Source organism: Patella vulgata, chromosome 9, assembly GCF_932274485.2.
Source record: "Patella vulgata chromosome 9, xgPatVulg1.2, whole genome shotgun sequence".
NCBI lineage: Eukaryota > Metazoa > Mollusca > Gastropoda > Patellidae > Patella > Patella vulgata.
In genome coordinates, this window is record NC_065887.2 from 6,692,343 (window position 1) to 6,714,198 (window position 21,856).

General features: G+C 38.5%; 1 protein-coding gene and 3 long non-coding RNA genes across 4 annotated transcripts; 3 read left to right on the forward strand and 1 right to left on the reverse strand.

The window, feature by feature from the left end:
• Nucleotides 1-2,001: 2,001 nt before the first annotated feature.
• Nucleotides 2,002-5,839, forward strand: LOC126807971 (uncharacterized). Its single transcript, XR_008789207.1, has 4 exons — nt 2,002-2,064; nt 2,415-2,459; nt 3,775-3,860; nt 5,760-5,839. It is a non-coding gene; the product is annotated as an uncharacterized LOC126807971 (long non-coding RNA).
• A 193-nt stretch (nt 5,840-6,032) lies between these two features.
• On the forward strand, nt 6,033-9,953 carry LOC130014243 (uncharacterized). The gene is made up of 4 exons (XR_008789206.1): nt 6,033-6,269; nt 7,232-7,424; nt 8,850-9,128; nt 9,638-9,953. It is a non-coding gene; the product is annotated as an uncharacterized LOC130014243 (long non-coding RNA).
• A 4,389-nt stretch (nt 9,954-14,342) lies between these two features.
• On the forward strand, nt 14,343-17,935 carry LOC130014244 (uncharacterized). Its single transcript, XR_008789208.1, has 2 exons — nt 14,343-14,894; nt 17,279-17,935. It is a non-coding gene; the product is annotated as an uncharacterized LOC130014244 (long non-coding RNA).
• A 640-nt stretch (nt 17,936-18,575) lies between these two features.
• On the reverse strand, nt 18,576-21,488 carry LOC130014266 (uncharacterized; the record flags this gene model as incomplete). The annotated part of the gene is made up of 1 exon (XM_056103241.1): nt 18,576-21,488. A coding segment is annotated over exon 1 (2,328 nt), but the record flags the coding sequence as incomplete, so codon positions are not given.
• Nucleotides 21,489-21,856: the final 368 nt, after the last annotated feature.

The following is a 21,856-nucleotide window of genomic DNA, read 5'->3' on the forward strand; positions in this document are numbered from 1 at the left end:
AAATAGCGATGCCTTTAGAATTAATCTTTATTAGATGTGTTTTTTCATACCTATTCTCGGAAGCACGGTGTCTCAGTGAGTATGGTGATAGCTTTCTAGCTCTGAGGTTCTTGGTTCGATCCCGGAATTTTTCAGTAGTTTGTTAGAAAATTCGGGGATCACGTAGCTAAGTGGGTAAGACACTGGCTCGCTACCCTGGAGGTCGGGTGTTCGATCCCTGCATTGGCCGAGAAAGTTCATCCAGATTTTCCGGCGTGGTTCTCCCTTGTCAGTGATGCAGGACGGAGGGTCTGACAAGGAGAGCAAAACAGTAGGACGTTAAACCCCATTTCATTTCATTTAGAAAATTCGATTTTGCCCGGGCAGCAGCGTTTCCGCCTATATTTGTCACCGATTCCAACGAGTGAACTTTGTTTTTTTTAATCCCATCCGAATGACTAGACACTTGTTCTTTGTCGGGCCCTTTAGGCTTTAAGACTGATAAGTGGTAACCAGAGTGAGAAAATCCTGATGAATTGTATATAAATTACAAGCTCTTATAACTTTTTATAGTGCTGGAGACGGCGTGAACTCCCCCTTGTCAGCGATGCATGCCGGAGAGCCTGACAGTTGTCTAGTCGTTCGGAGGGTACAGAAAGCCGAGGTCCCCCCGTGTACACATTGGTGTGCACGTAAATGATGTCTTGGCAGTTGGAATTCGATATAAGAGTAGGCCGGGCAAAATTTCCCTCATAACACACTGTTTGGCGCATGCCCGTCTTCATTAGCCCAGTTCGGAGCAGAACAGTAAGACGTTAAACCCCATTTCATTTCATTTCATTTATAGTACTGGGGACCACGATGACTCAATAAGTAAGACGTTGGCTGTCTTGCCTGGAGTTCGCGGGTTCGCCGAGAAGGTTCATCGTGATTTTCCGGCGTGGTTTCCGGCGAGGTCACGTGTTCTCAATGGCATGCACGTGAAAGAATCCTTGACAGTTGGAATTTTATTCAACAGTAGCATATAGCGCCCATTTCCTATCAAAATTCGTGTAAAATGTTTATTTTTTCTTAAATATTGGATATCAGAAGCCAATCTTTTCCCCGTAAGATCACAACATCAATGCTGATTTAAATTGACAAATAATTCGTAGTTAGAGACTTAGTTGCTTTAAACCCCACGCCAAAAAATAATGTAATGCAAGATCTGATTTGTTCTATTTTGTTTTAGGACCAAGGAGAGGTTTTGAGTGTAGCGGAAGGATTAATTAGATCTTTGTTTCCACGTCTAAAATCTCACAGTCGTGTTATAACCGATACTCAGGTAATTTTTCATCAAACCAGTAATTTTCACCATTCATTAAAATTAAGTGTCCTACAAGAGCACGTTGCTTTTTCGCATTATCTTGACCCTCAGAGAAATTTCAGATTTCACAGCCCCGTTATCCCAGATCTCACAGCCCCGTTATACAAGATTTCACAGCCACTTTATCCCAGATTTCACATTCACGTTATCCCAGATCTTATAGCCCAGATTTCAAGTACCATTAACCCGGATCTCGGAGATATGTTATTTCATATCTCACAGCTCCTTTATCCCAGATCTCACAGCCCCGTTATCCAAGATCTGATATCCCGTTATCTCATATTTCACATCCCCTTTATCCCAGATCTCACAGCCCCGTTATCCCAGATTTCATATCCCCTTATCCCATATTTCATAGCCCCGTTATCTCAAATCTCACAGTCCTGCTATCCCAGAGGTCACAGCCACGATATCCCAGATCTCACAGTCATGGCATCTCCAATAACATTGCCCAGTTATCCCCGATTTCACAACCACGTTATCACAGGTCCCACATTCGCGTTATCAATAACTTACAGCCGCGTTATGTCAGATCATATAGCCATGTTATATTTCACAACCCGTTATCTAGGATCTTACAGCCATGTTATCCCAGATCTTACACAGTGACGTAATCCCAGATCTTACAGCCATGTTATCCCATTGTCTTTTTATAGGCATTATTAGCTGACTTGGAGCAGAAATTAGGAGAGAATAAAACTATGCATGCGACATACGAGGTAAGGCTAGTTGTATCCTCAACAATTCAGGTAATAACATTGTAGTAGTCGAACAGACGCTGGACTACTGACCAGAATGTCCCGGGTTCAAACGCAACCTGGGACTAACAGAATAATATTCTGAGGCGAACAGATCAATATTTTGAGGCGAACAGATTAATATTTTAAGGCTAACAGATTCATATTTTGGAATTAACAGATTCATATTTTATTTCAATAATTCTTTTGCGCCCATAGCGCTTTAGCAGTAGCGAGAAAACCCCAAGACACTCCCTACTTCTTTACACTTACACCTGTTTGATCGATCTGTGTATTTAATAAAAAAAACCTAACTTCTTCACTTTATATAGGATATGAAAAAGCGAGAACGAATAACTCGACAACAAGAAGAACAGGTAAATATTAATCGTCAATTTCAAGCTCGACCCCTGCATTGACAGAGAAAGTTCATTGGGATTTTCCGACGTGGTTTCTCCTTGTCAGTGGGGTAGGACGGAGAACCTGACAAAGACAGCTGTCTAGTCATTCGGATAAAACGAAGAATCGAGGTCCTGTATATACATTGGCGTGCACGTAAAAGGCCCATTGGCAGTTGGAATTCAATATAAGAGTAGGGCATTGCCGCTGCCCGGGCAAATTTTCCCTCATAGCATATTGTATGGCGTATGTCCGTCTTTATTAGTCATGTCGAAGCAGAACAGTAGGCCGTTAAACCCCATTTCATTGCATTTCAATTTCAATTTCAAGCTAGATAATTAAAATAAGTTTACTATTTTAAAACTTGTTTTTAGACTATGATCTAGCCGACCTTCTATCACCGCCGAGGTCAATTAAGAATCTTATATAATACACTTCAAACCAAGTACAGATAATTTTAGTCAATCAATAAAAAATAGAAAAAAAGAGGATGTTCATTCGATTTCTGTTTCTTATCAGATTGTATTTTTTTTCCGAAACCCATTAATATTATAGTATATAAAAAATTTCTTAGATTAGACTTCCGTCTGACGAACCAAAGTTGGAAATTAGCCCGTGTTAGTTAAGGCCACACAACATGAAGGACGCATATGAAGAGTCCAGGGGAAGAACGATCTAAGTCACATTTTAGTCTTTTCGCATAAAAGGCAAAACAGACTTTTGCACGAGAATGCTTGACGCGAACAGAACAGCGAATGGGTTTAATTACAACTTCAAAATGTTGTTTAATACGAATCATAATTACCAGTACAACTGACTGCAACGTTTCAGGCAAATTAAGGTTAAATAAAGGCCTTGGTTCGATGTGACTCCGATCGTTTTTACCTGAAATTGATTGTTCCACAGAAAGCTTAAACAATTTGCTACCAGATGGTGCCATTAACTGGGGTATGTTGAAAAAGTGACTTAGATCGTTCTTCCCCCGGGGCTCTTCATATGTTATAGGTCAACAACAACGTCTGATTACAGGATAACTAGGTGAATGGTGGTGCTGGTCAATACATCCGTGAAATGCGCACGGCTTCTGAAATGCCAAGGCGAACTCCGGTGCTAAGTATCACTGCATTATCTGATAGTGACGAGTGTCGTGTATGGTGCAAGGTATTCTTGATGTAACAATATACAATCTATTCTTCTTCTCCTTGTTCTCTTACTTTTGAATTATTTGACTGCTAAAATTGATAAACGGTTGATGTTAGAAAATGTTTGATATGTGTACGTGTTTGGTTTCAGATTCGCTTCATGTTACGAGATACAGATAGAGCCCTGGAGATGATATCAGGAAATGTTGCTACCAGATTACATGATATGAACGTCGGGTATGCAATTTATTTTAAATTCTAGTAAATTTGGAGATCACAGGCAAACGGTGGAGCAATCTGATTTAAACACTGATCCTATTTCGTTTCTTATTGTTTAAAATTTTTTTTATATTATTTGTCTTTAATACACTAGGATTTGAAAGAGTTGTTACATAACCCGCGTTCTGGCTGATGTGAGAAATTAGCCAATGAAACCATATGTTACTCTGACTTCTTGGCGTGCGATGCACGGAACTGTGGGTAAACCACTACAGACGTCAAAGCTAATTGATTAATCAATATCCGATGTCATAGGGTCTGATGTGACCTTCCAGTACAACTGTTCAGGTCTTCATGTAGTGTAGACCATTAAAAGTATAAAAAAAACGAAACGAAATATAGATCTGTATTTTAATCAGATTGACGGTGGGGGGTCACGTGGCTAAGTGGGTAAGACGCTAGCTCGCTAGCCTGGAGGTCGGGTGTTCGATCCCTGCATTAGCCGAGAAAGTTCATTCAGATTTTCCGGCGTGGTTTTCCCTTGTCAGTGATGCAGGACGGAGGGGCTGACAAGGAAAGCTGTCTAGTCGTTCGGATGGGACGAAAAACCGAGGTCCCGTGTACACATTGGCGTGCACGTAAAAGATCCCTTGGCAGTTGGAATTCGATATAAGAGTAGGCCGTAGTGCCGCTGTCCGGGCAAAATTTCCCTCATAGCACACTGTATGGCGTATGCCCGTCTTCATTAGCCCAGGCTAGGAACAGAACAGTAGGACGTTAAACTCCATTTCATTTCATTTCAGATTGACGGTGGAGATAATGTTCGATTTAATTTGTCGTGGTCATGTCGTGGTCATGTACTGTGGCATTTTGCTCTGTAACGATCTTACGTTTTGTTTCGTTGGATTGCTTGGTGGTTAGTAATCAACAGGCAGGGTTGGTGAGGGATAGGACAGAGGGGGTTTAACATCCACTCGAAACAAATAAGGTCATTTTAGGACTAACATATGGTTCAATTTTATTTCGGCAATTCGCTTGCGGGTAGGCGTCTTTATCAGAAAACATACGCGGTCGCGTACAAGCATCGGGTCGAAACAACGCCACTCAGTGACAGACCTTGCGCGTAGGGTTTTTAGCAATGGGAAGAAACCGGAGGACCCGGAGAAACCCGACAGACGACACTACTACTTGTTACGTACAACCGGGGAATCGAAACGACGCCAGTTGACTCAATGACCGATCTTATGATACAACGCGCATGTGCTAACCATTTGGCCATCCACCCCTCTAGGGCATTTGCCCACCGTGCCTATGACATAAAAAGATGGGAGATTTAGGGTTAGAGTTAGGTGTAGGATAAAGCACGAGACTGAGGTTATGCTGGGAAAAGAAAGACTGAAGAAAATAACCCGAGAAAAAGAAAAAACGAGGCTGCCAGGCCGAGGTTTTTCTGTCGAGGGTTTTTTTTTCTGAAGTCTTTCTTCCCCAGCATAACCAAAGTCGAGGACTTTATCTTGCTTATAAACCGTTTATGATTAAAATAACCCAGAATTCCCGTAAGAAAAACCTTATATCATGTTTTATTATGGGAAAAAACCTACCCTGAAAGAATAACCCGTTACAGGTTTAAAGAAAAACTTTCAGAAGAATAACCCCAAATTTCCCTGTATATATCCAAAGCCGCTCCCGACTTTCAGACCTCAAGTTATTCTGGGCATAGAATATACCCCAAAGATCAAAGAGATTTACTGTTACAGGTTTATAATATTCCCTAAAATTCTCATGTATATAAAGCGTCCATTTTGGACTCCGGAAACACCCGAACCTCTCCAACCGGCCTGCAATTAGCATCTCCCAAAAAAGATAAGGAAAGTGAGACAAACTACTTATACTTTCTATTTCTTTTATTCATGGAAGTGCTGTTGAGTTAGTTAGAGATATTATAATGAAGTTTCAAGAAGTACAAAAGATTATTTCCTCTGAAAATCTTGAGGTAAGTAAATCACACCCGGTTACTCTCGGAAATCACCGAGGAGTCCCGATAAGTTAATAATACACCACTCGGAACTAACATCTTGAATAGATTTATAACGGAAATAATTGCGCATGACTATGACCGCATTGAAGCGGGGTTAAGATGACTTAAAAATTGTGAGTTTCTCGAATGTGTTGTGGCAACTGATCCCAAAGGCGAGTTGCAGCAGCGCTGAAACTTTTATCACCAAATTGTTTTTAAGTTTTGTGTTAGGAACAGCAAGCATATTGTTTTATGCGATCTTAGAGTACATTTGGGTTTGCAGTTTATCAAAAGTTCAGACAAATATAAGGCAGTGTGATCATTTTAAGAATGATAGACTAATGACAGAACTTTATACTGAATCTGGAGTAGTCAGGCAATCAGTGAGGGTAATTCTATTTATACACGAGGTTGGTTAGGTCATGAGTAAACCTATTTATACACGTATAGAGAGGGTGGTTAATGGTAAACCTGTTTATACACGTATAGAGAGGGTGGTTAATGGGTAAACCTGTTTATACACGTATAGAGAGGGTTGTTAGGTAATGGGTAAATTATACACGTATAGAAAGGGTGGTTAGGTAATGGGTAAACCTGTTTATACACGTATAGAAAGGGTGGTTAGGTAATGGGTAAACCTGTTTATACACGTATAAAGGGGGTGGTTAATGGATAAACCTGTTTATACACGTATAAAGAGGGTGGTTAATGGGTAAACCTGTTTATACACGTACAGAGAGGGTTGTTAGGTAATGGGTAAATTATACACGTATAGAAAGGGTGGTTAGGTAATGGGTAAACCTGTTTATACACGTATAGAAAGGGTGGTTAGGTAATGGGTAAACCTGTTTATACACGTATAGAGGGGGTGGTTAAGTAATGGATAACAATTTTACGGCGGTAATTCGTTGTCGCCTTGTCCAGGTACGTAATGGATTGATTTAAACATATTTTATTACAAATAGTGGTCTCTCAATACATGGTGTTTAATGGTCTAGAGCGAGACATTAAATAATATATCGATACAGCACGAGGGGCCTTAGCCCCGTGTGTTGACGACGAGGGGCCTTAACCCCGTGTGTTGGTTCAATACATTACATTACGTTTTCGAACGAAGCCGTACCTTTTTCTAAAAGCGGTCATTCTTCCTAATAGTAAACCGACAGCCGCCGCATCATAACTGTATGTGTATAGCTACATATCACCGTCATACAGTCATGGTTAGATGTAGGGTACCCGTGTATGTCGAGGTTTACCGAATGACAGCACGCTGCGGGGTGTCTGCCCTTCTTCTTTGTTCTGGTTAGTGCGGACTATAGGTACGGTCATTTCCCATTTTATTTCTATTGTAATTCATCTATTGTTTATTCAGATTATAGGAATCATCGCAACATTAACAAGCACCTTACCCAAACCTAAATCTCGTATCCTGTGCCTGGATGACTCACAATCTCTTCGAGTTATTGATGAATTTAACCAGAGTAACGATTTATATGAGACCAATCAGAGAAAAATAGCAGCACACAAAGCTCAACTAGATAAAGCAAAGAAAGACCCAAATCAAGGTACGGTTGTTTATTGTGTAACGGAATAAAAGACGAACATGGGTTTATTTTGTATTGATCGTGTCACTCTATCAACGCTTCGTGTCACTCTATCAACGCTTCGAGTCCTTCTATCAACTCTTGGTGTCCCTCTATCAACGCTTCGTGTCCCTCTATCAACGCTTCGTGTCACTCTATCAACGGTTCGTATCACTCTATCAACGGTTCGTATCCCTCTGTCAACGCTGGCACCACGATAGGTGGGGCGCTGGTTCGCTAGCCTGGATATCGCGGGTTCGCTCCCGGTGTTGGCCAAAAAGACCATAGAGATTTTCCAGTGTGGTTCCCCTTGTCAGCAAGACGAAGGGCCCGGCAAGGACAGCTGTCTAGTCGTTCGGGTGGTACGAAAATTCAAGGTCCCGTGTACACATTGAAGTGCACGTAAAATATCCCTTGGCAGTTGGAATTCAATATAAGAGTAGGCCCCAGCGCCGCTGTCCCGGAAAAATTTCCCCGATAGCCCATTGTATTGCGTATGACCGTCTTCATTACCCAGTCGGACGTTAAACCCCAATGCATTTTATTAACGCTTCGTCCCGAAGTAGATCGGAATCAATGTCTTTAAATATTTTTTCTTATTCTTAATGAAATAAAATGGGTTTAACGTCCCACGCATTTACGCCGACTGTTACATTCTCTCAAGTCAAATAAAACCTCCATCATTATGCCGTTATTATTACATATGTTTGTCTATCTATTACATTAGATAACCTAGCGACTCAGTCGTATTATTCGCATTATTGATGATTAATATAAGTGTTAAGTACTAAAGGGGTGGGGGCGGTATAGTAGCTTTTTGCCTGCAAGAGCACCCACCATATGACTAACACTTTCAAAATATCTTCCCCATATTCTGTCTTTAGCACCACCCTACGTGTTTTCCGGTTACGAGTTTATTTGTCTTTCCCAGATATAATAATGCATTGAGGACGGATAAGGTGGGGCGGGGTAGCTTTTTGCATCCAAGAGCACAAATCTTATGATTCCCTGTATGTTCCCTATATTCTGTCTTGCCAGATATAATATGTTGGTCTCTTATCAGTTTACATTTTATTTCAGTGTAATTATTCCAAATGCAAATTTTATAGCAAAAGCAAAATGCCCATAAAGAAAGGGGAGATAACTCCATTTAAAGACACAATCGGTTCATACTGTTATTTCCACTCAGTGAACCCAATTTGCTTCTTCCCAGAAAACAAAAACCACACTGGCCTTTTCAAATAAAATGGTCTTTTTTGTAAATGAATTATTTATTTTGAAGACAGTTATCAACACTTTACATCATATACTATGTGTTCGCGAGGTGGGCGCCTGAACGTGGTCGCGGGGTGGGCGCATGTACGTGCAACTTGTGCAGTAATTCTTTCTTCGTTTTTTACATTAAAGACGGTGCTCCGACATCAAAGTCAGCCACCGCGTCCAGTCATAAACCTGATGTTCCAGATGATGTTGATGATGCTGAAGAAGCTGCAGAAGAGATTAACCATTCCAAAGAAGAAGAACGTCAAGCCGCACACCAACAGATGTCGTATGATCGCAACCCGCTAGAGTCTCACACTGTTGAGCCAGGTAATGCAGGTACTGCAACACATACTTTTGAAGCAGAAACAGAATATGCCGAAGGTGGACGTCGAAATAATGCTGGAAAACGTCCAGTAAAGAAGGGTGGGTAATCCAGACGGGCAACCTCTGTCCGATGTTTACATATTGACCAATATCAAATAAAACCCTAGTCGGAATGGAATTTCTTTGTATAATCATTGATATTCGAATTGCATTCTAAAAAATCCACCGAACATAATTTTAGAAATTACAATAAAAAATCAAATTTGAAGATAACTTTATAGGCTGAATTCATATTACATTTATATGTGCTTTTAGACCCATTTTCGTCTATTCTAAGGTCCCAAATAATAACGCCATACGCCTTTTAAACATCCTGACACTTCCTTATTATCGTTGGGTGTATGCGTAAAAGAGACCTTGACAGTTAGAATTCGATTAGGTGTAGGTGTAGGACGTTGAATACTAGGAGTATACCTATACCCCATCCTGACACCCCCTTATCGTTGAGTGTATACATAAAAGAGCCCTTGACAGTTGGAATTCGATTAGACAGAGACGCAGCACGTTAAACCCCATTTTATTTCATTTCCTATTTTTTCTTCTTTCAGGTTTTTACGGATATCGATCTACACTGTAATCTGAAATTCAGCGATCAGTTATCGCAAATATAATTTGGCGAAAGAAAACACAGCTATTGTCAAGGCTGTAGATTGTTTTATCTCTTGACATCTTTGGAGTTAACCAATCATCGTGATAATTGCAGGTACAAGAAAATTGTTTATACAGATTTTGACATCTTCGGCGTTAACCAATCACCGTGATAATTGCAGGTACAAGAAAATATGATTGCCACACTAGATTATGAAAATTGTTTATACAAATATCGGGGTTTGTTTTTATGTACATAGTATTTTGATTATGTTTTAGTAGATCTGTATTTAATTATGAGATTTTTTTTACCATCTTGTATCTTCAAAAATTATTTAAAATAAAATTGTGTTTTGATGTTAAAGTTTAAGTTTACTAAATTTAATATAGCGCTCATTTACTGCAATATATACATTCAGTGCTACTGTACAATTAATAAAATATATAATGTATTATGTACATACATATAATGAAATGAAATGAAATGGGGTTTAACGTCCTACTGTTCTGCTCCGAACTGGGCTAATGAAGACGGCACACTCTCATACATACATATAAATATAGTATATTAATGATTAATTAATTCGTGAAGGTCCTTTGAAAGGCATACAATTTTAGTGATTTTTTTTTTTAAACATATATTATGCAAAGTCTAAATCTGCCAATTGCAGGTCTTTCTTTAGGCCTGAAATGTTATCTTAATTATTAATTAGACATTAATTAACTTATCCAGACCATGATCAACTCTCGTTTGTATCGCTAGTCTATGGTATTTACTGGATTATGATCCCATTTGCTTCTCGACTTCCATTCATAATGTAATCATGAAATGTATGATCGAGACTGTGTTTTTTTTATCGTACAGACTTTTAGTAATGATGATCGAGGCTAGGCCGAAATTTCAATCGCTTAATTCTCGGTTCATAGTGGATCAATTTGACTGAAATTTTCAGCTAATTCCCTATACATTATCTAGTTTTTAAATATTATAGTGTGAGAACTGCCAGCCCTTTATCGTATCTCCCATAATGTATCTTTAACTATCTTGAGAATTAGAGTTTTTTATGCTGTCGGATAGATCATTCCTTAAGTGATGATAAATGTTTGTGTATAACGTAACACAAGTTTCTTGGACCCAGAGCTTGGATTTTCTGATAGGTTGTAGGAGTAATGGCATAACGACCCCTCCCTATTCTTTCGGTTTCAACTCATTTTACATACTGAATTGTCTACTTTCTTTTAAAATTATACGTCCATAGATAAAGTCAACGTTGAGGTGTTATTTATATATTGTATGTTTCTATGGTGATCAAAATAAGTTAACTACAAATTTTACTGTAAAAAAACCACAACACAGTTTATATGGAATACAATCACTGGTTTATACACATATAGCACGACGTTTCAACAAGTATTCTCTTGTCGTTATCAAGTATAAACTGTGTTGTGTCTTTAAATGTACTCAATCACTAAAGGCCACGCAAGGATTATAAATTTTACTGTATTATGGGGTTTAACCAGGGGCGCCGGAACCCGGGTAACAGGGTATACAAATGGTACCCTGCCCTTTTCTGGGTTATACATGTATACCCATGCCCTAATTTTGAAAGTTTTCAACATTTTTACTAGTCTATTCATTTTTAAATGATAGATATGTAATTGGTCTCTGGTCGGTCGCGTGCCGGCTCTCGCACTCTCATTATCAGCTATCAGTGCATGCCTTGGCCAGATGAATTGCTCATGATACGAAAATTGTGAATAATCATTTGTATTTTAAAGGATTTTATGTTGGAATTTGGAATGCTAGAGGCGCTCTAAACAGCGTTCTCGGAATTGACAAATTTCAAAATTTTCTAGAGGCCTGAATAGCACGCTGCGTTGAAGAGTGAAGGATCCGAGTGCCTGGACGTTCGAGTTTGTTGCTATGGTATACAGCACGTGCAACAAAGCTTGTCTACGACATCACCCTAGGTGGAAGCGGACGTAAAACCTCACGAGAGAGAGAGAGAGAGAGAGAGAGGAATGGGGTTTTACGCCCTCTCGACACGAACCAGGTCATTTCGGGACTAACATATGGTTTATTTTTATTTCAATAATTAGCTTGCGCGTAGGGGTCTTTAGCAATGGGAGGAAACCGGTGGACTCGGAGAAAACCAACGAGGTAGGACAGACGACCCTACTCCTTGTCACATACAACCGCATCCACGGAATCGAAACCCCGCCAGTTGACTCAACGATGATACAACGCGCTAACCATTTGGCCATCCACCCCCACGAACGACTTGAGACTAAAATCCAAAACTCAGTAGGGGAAGTTATTTGCCCGGATTGATTTCCGTTGTCCACGCGTTCTTTTACTTACACGGCAATAAGCACATGCCTGGGCCTCTGCGATTCGTCCCATCCGAACGACCCGTTGTATACAAGTAGAGTGACCATAACCCTATACCCCCCCCCTCTCCCCACAGCGCGCATTGTGGGTGGTTTGTTATGATATCACATCACGTGCTCCACACAGGTAATACATTTAGCTAGTTGTATTCTACACATAATAATATCTATACACACAGAATTTATAAATAGGATTTCATTACAGTATATCATTGAATTTCTATTATACTACTATTATTTTTTAATACAAAGACATTTGACAGAATGACAGGTATAATATATAGCACACCTCAGTAGATAATGCAGTGTCTAATACATACATTTTCAGACAATAGGGAGGTTAAATAACGACGCGGGTTAGGCAACGGGGCGTGCGAACATGACATGACAACAGTGAACTAAATACTTCGAGAAAAGATATCTGCCCTGAATGGCCATCATATCTAAAATCAGTATACTGTTTTGTAAAGCGGTTTTACCCCGTTTCACATCAGCAATACACACAAAGACTAAATAAAGATTTTCTATTTTATTAAATGGAACCGAAATAATTATTGCTCACAATTTGTGAATTATAATTAGTATTTTTCGACCAAAATCGTCGATTTAGGAATTAAAATGTCGGTCAGCTAGCTTAGTGTCTGTTATAGACAGACAGCATGTGTTTAGTATACGGTTGTCAATGCAAGCCGCGTACAATCGACTGTGTTAAACCTCACCATTGATCAAGTTAGAGTTAAAAATGGGATATGCGCATTAAAGAAAAGAATTTATCAAATCATGTTGTGTCGAGTAACTGGTATTTAGTAGAACGAAAACTGTTTATGGTATACAGGTTTATCGTTTCTTCATCTGGATAACGAATAAAGACAAGTAGTTTAATGACTTTAATGTTCCGTCATCTGGATAACGAATTAAGACAAGCTGTTTAATGTTCCTTCATCTGGATAACGAATAAAGACAAGTTTTTTAATTTTCCTTCATATGGATGAAGATTAGTGTACATTCTTCTGGTGAACAATACAGAGAAGTTGTGTAACCTAACATCATTTGGATAACGAACATAGACAAATTAGTTCATCAAGGACTTTCTGTGAAGGAAATACGGGTAACACTCACACCATTGTCGCGGGATTTCTTCGGAAGACTTTACGCTAAAGGTTCCAAAATAAACCAAGACAGACAGACATTGCATATCCGACGATTGGAAGAAACTTTCAAGTAGATCTCTAGGGTTTTTATTTATAATGGCGATGGATACCCCGGCGGATTCACAGAATTCGTCAACTTTTACCGCGTTTTTCAACATGGCTGAGATGAAGGGAGATAAGTCGTATTACAGTGACGTCACTATGATACAGGATGTGGGATGGCGTATTGGTGTTATACATCTTACATCCGGTCAGGGTAAATTGGGAATTCAACTGAATCTGGTTAGTGACAATGATGATGACGACGATGATACCGTGGAATCTTGTACAGCTAGTTATTCACTCGCGTTAATTAATAAAAAGGACGAGAGCAAGTCGATTATTAAGCGATATACCTACACATTTACACCCGGTGGTTTGGGACCTGGTTATCCAGTCTTCTGTCAGATGGATGAATTTAAAGATACAAAGACAGGATTCCTGGACGACGATAACAAATTTACTGTAGAGGCCACTGTTAATATAACTAACATTGAAATGAATTAAACTTTTAGAACACTCTGGTAGTGCATATAGCTAACCAGTTGTGCATATAGCTAATAATTTACACTGAAATGTATTAATCAGTTGTTCGTACAGATAATAATTGCTTTGTTGTATTAAAAATTATAAATAAACTACATAACTCCATATCAATCCAGTTCAAAGAAATCAAATGAAATTGGAATGCAGTTCAAAGTTTAGTTATAAGCAGTGATGGGAAATGAGAACTCCACATAAGAAAACGTTAGGAACCACATGTGCATATTAACGTTACGGGATTAACAAATAAACTAATTAATATAGAAATACATCTTAAAAATACAATTTTTCAGACCAATCATCAAATAAAAGATTTTATTTTTCGCTTTTTGTTACATTCATTGTAGCATATCAATTTCAACAAACGCTTGTATTTTTTTTTTTTTTTTGGAAATACAGTGGGTCGCATTTCAGTAATCGTGATGAATAATTGACATAGGCCATCTTGACATAGGTACCGAGAGAGAGAGAGAGAGAGAGAGAGAGAGAGAGAAATGGGGTTTAACGTCCACTCGACACAAACTAGGTCATTTCTAGAAAACGGGACGATGTAAGCTAATGAAAACGGCGGTGGACATTCGGGCTGCCATAACACACGGTAGACTCGTTGTCCTATAATAGCCATAACATACGGTAGTCTTGATTGTCCAATAATAGCCATCTAACACACGGTAGACTCGATTGTTCGATAATAGCCATCTAACACACGACAGTCTTGATGGTCCTATAGCTATTTACACCTTTTACCATACAAAAAATATAGTGCACGGGGAATTAAAAAAAATAGATGTGTCCTTATTATTTGTAGCGGGACCTTGAAACATGTTGTTAAGTCATGCATATACTGAGTCATTTACTAAAAATAGTGTACGGGTTTCTACTAACGGGGATTCTGCAAACAAATATTCCTTATTAGGGGTTATATGTGTCACATTATGGGGAGAAATGTGACTATCCAATCAGGGGCTATATGCAACCCAGTCTTACTCCTTATGTTAGAGCCAAATGCGCTTCAAAATCGGTGAAGACAGTCGTGTATTTGTGTTTTAAAGTAATCGATCACGTCTATCACGTCATCAATATGTCTGATCAAGTGAGTATATTAAAATGATTATATTAAAGAGACTATTCTAGTTGTTCACGTTAACCAGTTATTTGTTTGAATGACCAGTAGTTGATGTAATGCCACGTTTCTCAACCTTTTCTCACCGTTCACCCCTAAATGAATTCTCAACCGACTCATTTACCCCCAGAGTTTTGAGGAGGTTACTGACCGCGCAGCCGTGGCCGGCAAAGGCGGTCACCGTGAGCGCCGTAGGCGCGAGGCCTATCGAGGAGGGTCTGGGGAGGGGGGGGGGGGGTTCTCCCCCAAGGAAATATGCAACTTCACCTCTCATAGGACTCCACAACCTTTATATGACCATACTGGGAGTGTGGTCATTCACCCCCTGGAAGCGAGCCATTCCCCCCTTGGGGGTGAATTCACCCCAGGTTGAGAAACGCGGATGTAATGATTAAGTTGTTTGTATGGTTCAATTTAACCAGCAATTTAATCTGTTTGATTGCCCAGTATCTGGACTGTACAGCGCAGTGGACGCTTACGTCTAGCCCCCACAGCTGATATGTACGTTCGTTTATGATTTCTGTGTATTGTGTCTTGTCCGTAGATTTGTTTAGTATAATTGTGTGTGGTGCAGTCCCCCTGCACTTACTATTAGGACGTTGATCTGTTTGGCTGTTTGATTGCCTAGTATTTGATGTAATCATTTAGGGTGCTGACCTTTTGCTGACCGTTTAGGTCCCAGTACGGTTGTATTTTAAATTTCTATCCCACAAAATAATTTAAAACTAACTCGGACGTCATGTCAGTTAGACCCAGTTTTATTCGCGTTAAATGCACCCTCAATTCTCAATAGGTGCTATTGGGCAAGGCAGTGGGTATATCTAATTGAACGACAATGGGTATCAGATGATAAGGTTTCAATGTAATCGACGTTAGACATAATAAACTGGTATGAATTGATCTACACACGTGACTTGATAACCTAGACTACAATATAACTGAATCAGCTACTATAAATAGTCGGGTTTTCCCAAAAGGGGATTCTCCAACAAATATTACCGTACATGTTTAGACCAGCCTCGCCCCCTGTTTTAGAGTCATAACTTGCACAAATCATCGGTGAAAGATTGTTATATTATAATTAAGAAGATCAATATGTCTGAGTAAGTGAGTTCTTGTATAGATATTATATAAGTTTGTATACATCAAATCTATTTAAATCTTGAACTAAAACACAAAGCCCGCCATATTGTTGTTTTTACGTCTAGACCAACTGACATCTATGAGCAGGACATTCGTCTATTTCACCTGATCACAACTACTGACAACCATCAAAGTATTTTAACATCAAAATGATTAAGATTAAGTTGGTTAGAAAACCTGCTTCAACAAGATTAAGTTAAGGGAGACAACTCCATTAAACGCAATTTCAAATGGATGCAGACCACTGGGGTTCCCACCATTTCCTTTTATTTATAGATTTTCACTGTTTTAATATGGACAGTGGAGAGAGAAAAATGTGATTTAACGTACACTCGACACAAACTAGGTCATTTCGGGACTAATATATATTTCAATTTTATTTCAATGATTCGCTTGCGCGTAGGGGTCTTTAGCAGTTGAAGGAAACCGGAGAACCCGGGTAATATCGATACGGTTGGACAGGCGACCCTACTTCTTGTCATGTATAAATGTAGAATCGAAACCTCGCCATTTGACTCAGTGACAGACCTTATGTTATTTCAATCACCCGTGAAACCATTAGACTCCACCACCCCCACCCCTTAGGAATAGGAATAATAATTGAAACTGGGCTGGCATTTCGTCATTTTTATCAATATGTTGGTTAGGGCAATGGTGAGATTTGGCATGTCTATTATTTCTGTCAAGGTTCACCTCCCAGACTTATAAAAACGGACATACGACAGTGTCCTATGAAAGGAACTATTCTCGGACAAATAGAGATGACGTCACTAATATAAACGCGGGTACATGTATTTAGAATAAATAGAACAGTTAGCAGTTTTCACACACATCGTATTTATCCCATCTGGTGACTGTTATTTCAATATGGTCCAAGTAGATGTTTATCAGAATTGAACACTGTAAAACTCGTATTACATGTACGCAACTTCGCCGATTATTTGGAAACGGTCCACATGCATTAGACCCACTGTTTCGCCGGAAAACGCGTACATGGAAAACAGGCCTCACTATTTCAACGTCCATTTTATTTTATTTTATCCCTTTCTTGGATACCACATGTTTTAGTTATTTACCTGTATATACAGTAGTTGTGGTATAACTATTATAATATATATTTACCTGTATATGCAGTTGTTGGGGATGATATAATTATTAACAGTGGTTTGTATGATATAAGTATTATAATATATATTTACCTGTATTTACAGTAGTCTGTTTTCGCTATGACTATAAGTATAAGTAGAAATAAAACAGTAGATGAATTAGAGAAGATGATACAGGAGGAGTATAGAAAGAAGTATGGTAGAGAGTATGATGGTTATAGTGATTCTATCTACAGTGATGATGGACAGGACAAGTACGACTACCAAAAAACACAACAAACATCTTCCATTAATAGACTTGAATTTAAAATATAGCGATACAGTCGACTGGTGGTAATACTAGTCTGTTGATGATGTATAAAATAATTACATCTTTTAAATACACTGCTGCAGTATACTGGAACAATCTTCCTATCCACCTGAAAAAATGGCCTCCCTTATCGACATTCAAAACCTTATTGAAGACATATTTATTTAAACGTTATGTTTAGTTTTCCCTTGGTATTGAACTTTTATTGTACAGAACTGAATCACAAGCGCTATGAGCATACTCTTTGTGGACTAGCACTCTATGAATGACATTCCTATTATTATTTTATTATTAAATCATATATACTAACTATAAAACAATATTAAACATTTAACTTGAACATTGAATTCTATCTATATATACTAACTATAAAACAATATTAAACATTTAACTTAAACATTGAATTCTATCTACATATACTAACTATAAAACAATATTAAACATTTAACTTACACATATTATACTAATTAACAGAACACAGTTTTTATGGGATACAATCACTAGTTTATTCTAAAAGCACGACGTTTCGACAAGTATCCTCTTATCGTTATCAAGCACAAATGACAATTTAGTAAACTTGTGGACAATATATATGAAATTAATAAGAAACCATCTGCATGGATTAAGAATAACAGTAATAGAAATAATCAAGGTGTAAAGGATATTTAACAATAACAACAAACATAACAAGGTAATTAGCTACTAATAAGCACTGATACTGCATGATTAGAGGGTTATTAACAGTTATGAAGCCCTTCAAAAGGGTAGCATGTATGGATAGTGGGAAGTTGATAAAGCACAGGTAGTGAGGCCATGTGCATGAAGTTAAATGAGATTGCATTATATAAGTACAACTATAACAATACACAATTTGTACTAAGAAAACAAGAACAAAAATCCTCTAAAAATATAAGGGACATGTTGGGAGAATCTATAATATCGAAAATTTATTAATGAGATGGGGTGGGGGCGGGGATTTTAGTACAACCAAAGATGGCTTAATAGTTAAATTATGTTGTGCATCTTAATTACATCATCATATGCCCTGGGGATGTAGAGCCCTAAGTCCCTATTGAGTTCAGGTAAATGTCTTCTGATATTTATAGCTTCTAGGATCTTCCTGGTTTTCTTGTTCTGTTGGTTGGCGGTTAGTATCTGGACCTCATTCCATTTAACTCTGTGTTGTGGGTGATTCTGGAGATGTTCCGCTATGGCTGAGTTATTAGTAGCGGCTTTGGACTTATGTTCCGTTATCCTTTTGTCAATGGGTCGTTTCGTTTCCTCGATATATGTAGCCTTGCAGGAACAAACCACTTGATAGACGACTCCTTTGGGTTGGGTGGGGAGAATTGGTTGCAACTTGCCGTTGGCTTTCAATATCTGTTTCAGGGTGGTCGGGACCGAAAATGTGGTGTCAATGTTTGATTTCTTTAGTAGGTTGCTCACTCTGTATGTTAAATTACCATAAAAGGGCAAGGTTATTCTGATGGGTGATTTTTCAGGTTTTTGATAATCTTTACTGGTGGTTTTGATAGTTTCATTGATCTGCTTTTTCACTAGTAACGGGGGATAATTATTCAGGTTACAAAACACGTGGCGTAAATGGTCCAATTCATTCTGCAGGAATTCGGGTTCACAAATGTTGATTGCTCTGCGTGCTAGGGTGGAAATAAGGGCTCTTTTGATATAATGGGGATGACTGGAGTTGTAATTGATATATTGGTCTGTGTGGGTCGGTTTGCGGTATATTTTAGTTTTCATTTGATTATTGACTTTTATAACTTGTACATCTAAGAATGGTAGGGTATTTTCTTTTTCTGTTTCGATAGTGAATTTAATTCTAGGATGCTGTTTGTTCAGGTGTTCAAGCAGGGACATAGGTTCATCATTTTCATCAAGCACAACAAACGTATCATCGACCTTGCGAAGCCAAATGATTGGAGTGATGGGAGAGGTTCTTAGGGCACAGTTTTCAAATTCAGTCATGAAGATTTCAGAGATTAAGGGTGATAGGGGACTACCCATGGGCAAACCGTTGACTTGCTTGTATATGTCGTCACCCCAGGTGAAGAATGTCGAATCAAGGCACATAGTAACTAAATCAAGGATACTATCGGTTGACAACTTAGTTTCTAGGGGTGCTTCTAATTCATTTAATCGAGTGCGGAGGACTTCAATAGCTTCTTGACGAGGAACGTTGGTAAAAAGATCAACCACATCGTACGACACAATCTTCCCAGGGCGGTTTAGGTCTCTAATAGTGTTGCAAAAACCACCAGAGTCTTTGATGAAGGACGTAGATGAAGTTCCTAATGGAGCAAGTAGCTTAGACATGTGTTTAGCAACGTTGTAAAAAACTGAATCTCTTGAACAGACTAATAACCTGGCCTTGATCGGGTTTTTGTGGGTCTTGATGGTGGCTCGGGCGTAAGGAGGACGTGGGTGGTTTGGTTTTAACTGGTAAGAAAGATCTTTGGTTAGTTGTTGGGAGTCACATAATTCTTTAAGCTTATCATTTAGTTGTTTTTCTAATGTTGTTGTTGGATTTTTCCTGATTTTTCTGTAGGTTGTGGCATCATTGAGCAGTTGGTTGACGGTTGAATTGTATTCGTCGGTGTTCATGACCACAGTTGATTTACCTTTGTCGGCTGGTATTATCGTTATAGACTTGTCGTTTTTTAGTTCTTGTATAGCTTTGGTCTCACCTTTGGTAATGTTGTGGGAGTTCTTCTTTGTGGTGGATTTAATAATTAGGTTGGCTATCTGGTGGCGAAGGAAATCAACTTTTCCCCCTGGTGCTAGTTGGCATAGACCTTTCTCAATGTTGGCGATAAAAACATCATGATTTCTTGGTGTCCAGGATGGGGCAAACTTCAGGCCCTTAGAAAGTAAACTGATTTGGTCATTGGTTAGATCTTTGCTGCTGAGGTTGACAACTGTTTTAGTAAGGAAGTCAGTCTTTAGCATAGTTGTATCTGTTTTCTTGGTTGTTACATTATCTTTCTTTAGTTGTTCAAACTTTTTGAGGTGTCGGTGTTTAATTCTTTCTTCGCTGGCTTGGTTGGTGGAAGTCTGAGCCTTGCGGATGGAATTAAAATCCTCTGTAGTAACTAGATGATTAAGTGTCAGATGTGATGCTCCAATATCTTGCAGAAGTCGGTGCTTAGTATTCCGGTGATGTTGAATGCGTTCACGTACTAGGGATTTACTAGCTTGAAGTAAGATCTTATTTGCAGCATTGGAGTTAACTGGACCCTTAAGTTTTAATCCATGTGGCACAATTTCACTGTCTCTACATCTCATGAGAAAGGTTAAGTTATTACACACTCTTATATATTTATCTTCAAGTTTACTAATCTGGCGAACACACTTAGTTGCCACATCCCCATATTGACGTTGAACATATTCTTTAAGTGGCATTTAGCGATCAGGGAACAAATTAACAGAACACAGTTTTTATGGGATACAATCACTAGTTTATTCTAAAAGCACGACGTTTCGACAAGTATCCTCTTATCGTTATCAAGCACAAATGACAATTTAGTAAACTTGTGGACAATATATATGAAATTAATAAGAAACCATCTGCATGGATTAAGAATAACAGTAATAGAAATAATCAAGGTGTAAAGGATATTTAACAATAACAACAAACATAACAAGGTAATTAGCTACTAATAAGCACTGATACTGCATGATTAGAGGGTTATTAACAGTTATGAAGCCCTTCAAAAGGGTAGCATGTATGGATAGTGGGAAGTTGATAAAGCACAGGTAGTGAGGCCATGTGCATGAAGTTAAATGAGATTGCATTATATAAGTACAACTATAACAATACACAATTTGTACTAAGAAAACAAGAACAAAAATCCTCTAAAAATATAAGGGACATGTTGGGAGAATCTATAATATCGAAAATTTATTAATGAGATGGGGTGGGGGCGGGGATTTTAGTACAACCAAAGATGGCTTAATAGTTAAATTATGTTGTGCATCTTAATTACATCATCATGTGCCCTGGGGATGTAGAGCCCTAAGTCCCTATTGAGTTCAGGTAAATGTCTTCTGATATTTATAGCTTCTAGGATCTTCCTGGTTTTCTTGTTCTGTTGGTTGGCGGTTAGTATCTGGACCTCATTCCATTTAACTCTGTGTTGTGGGTGATTACTGTATAAAGTAATGATATAATTTGTATGATATTATGGTGCATAAAATAGAGACATATTAAATATTTGTATTATATATATTACATTAATCATTTTACACAAAAATAACAAATCCAACCAATTCTTAATTTGGGGTATTTTGATGGGTGGTGTTAGTATTGAAGACAAATAAATCTGCTTACGTCCAATGACGCCATCTTGACATTG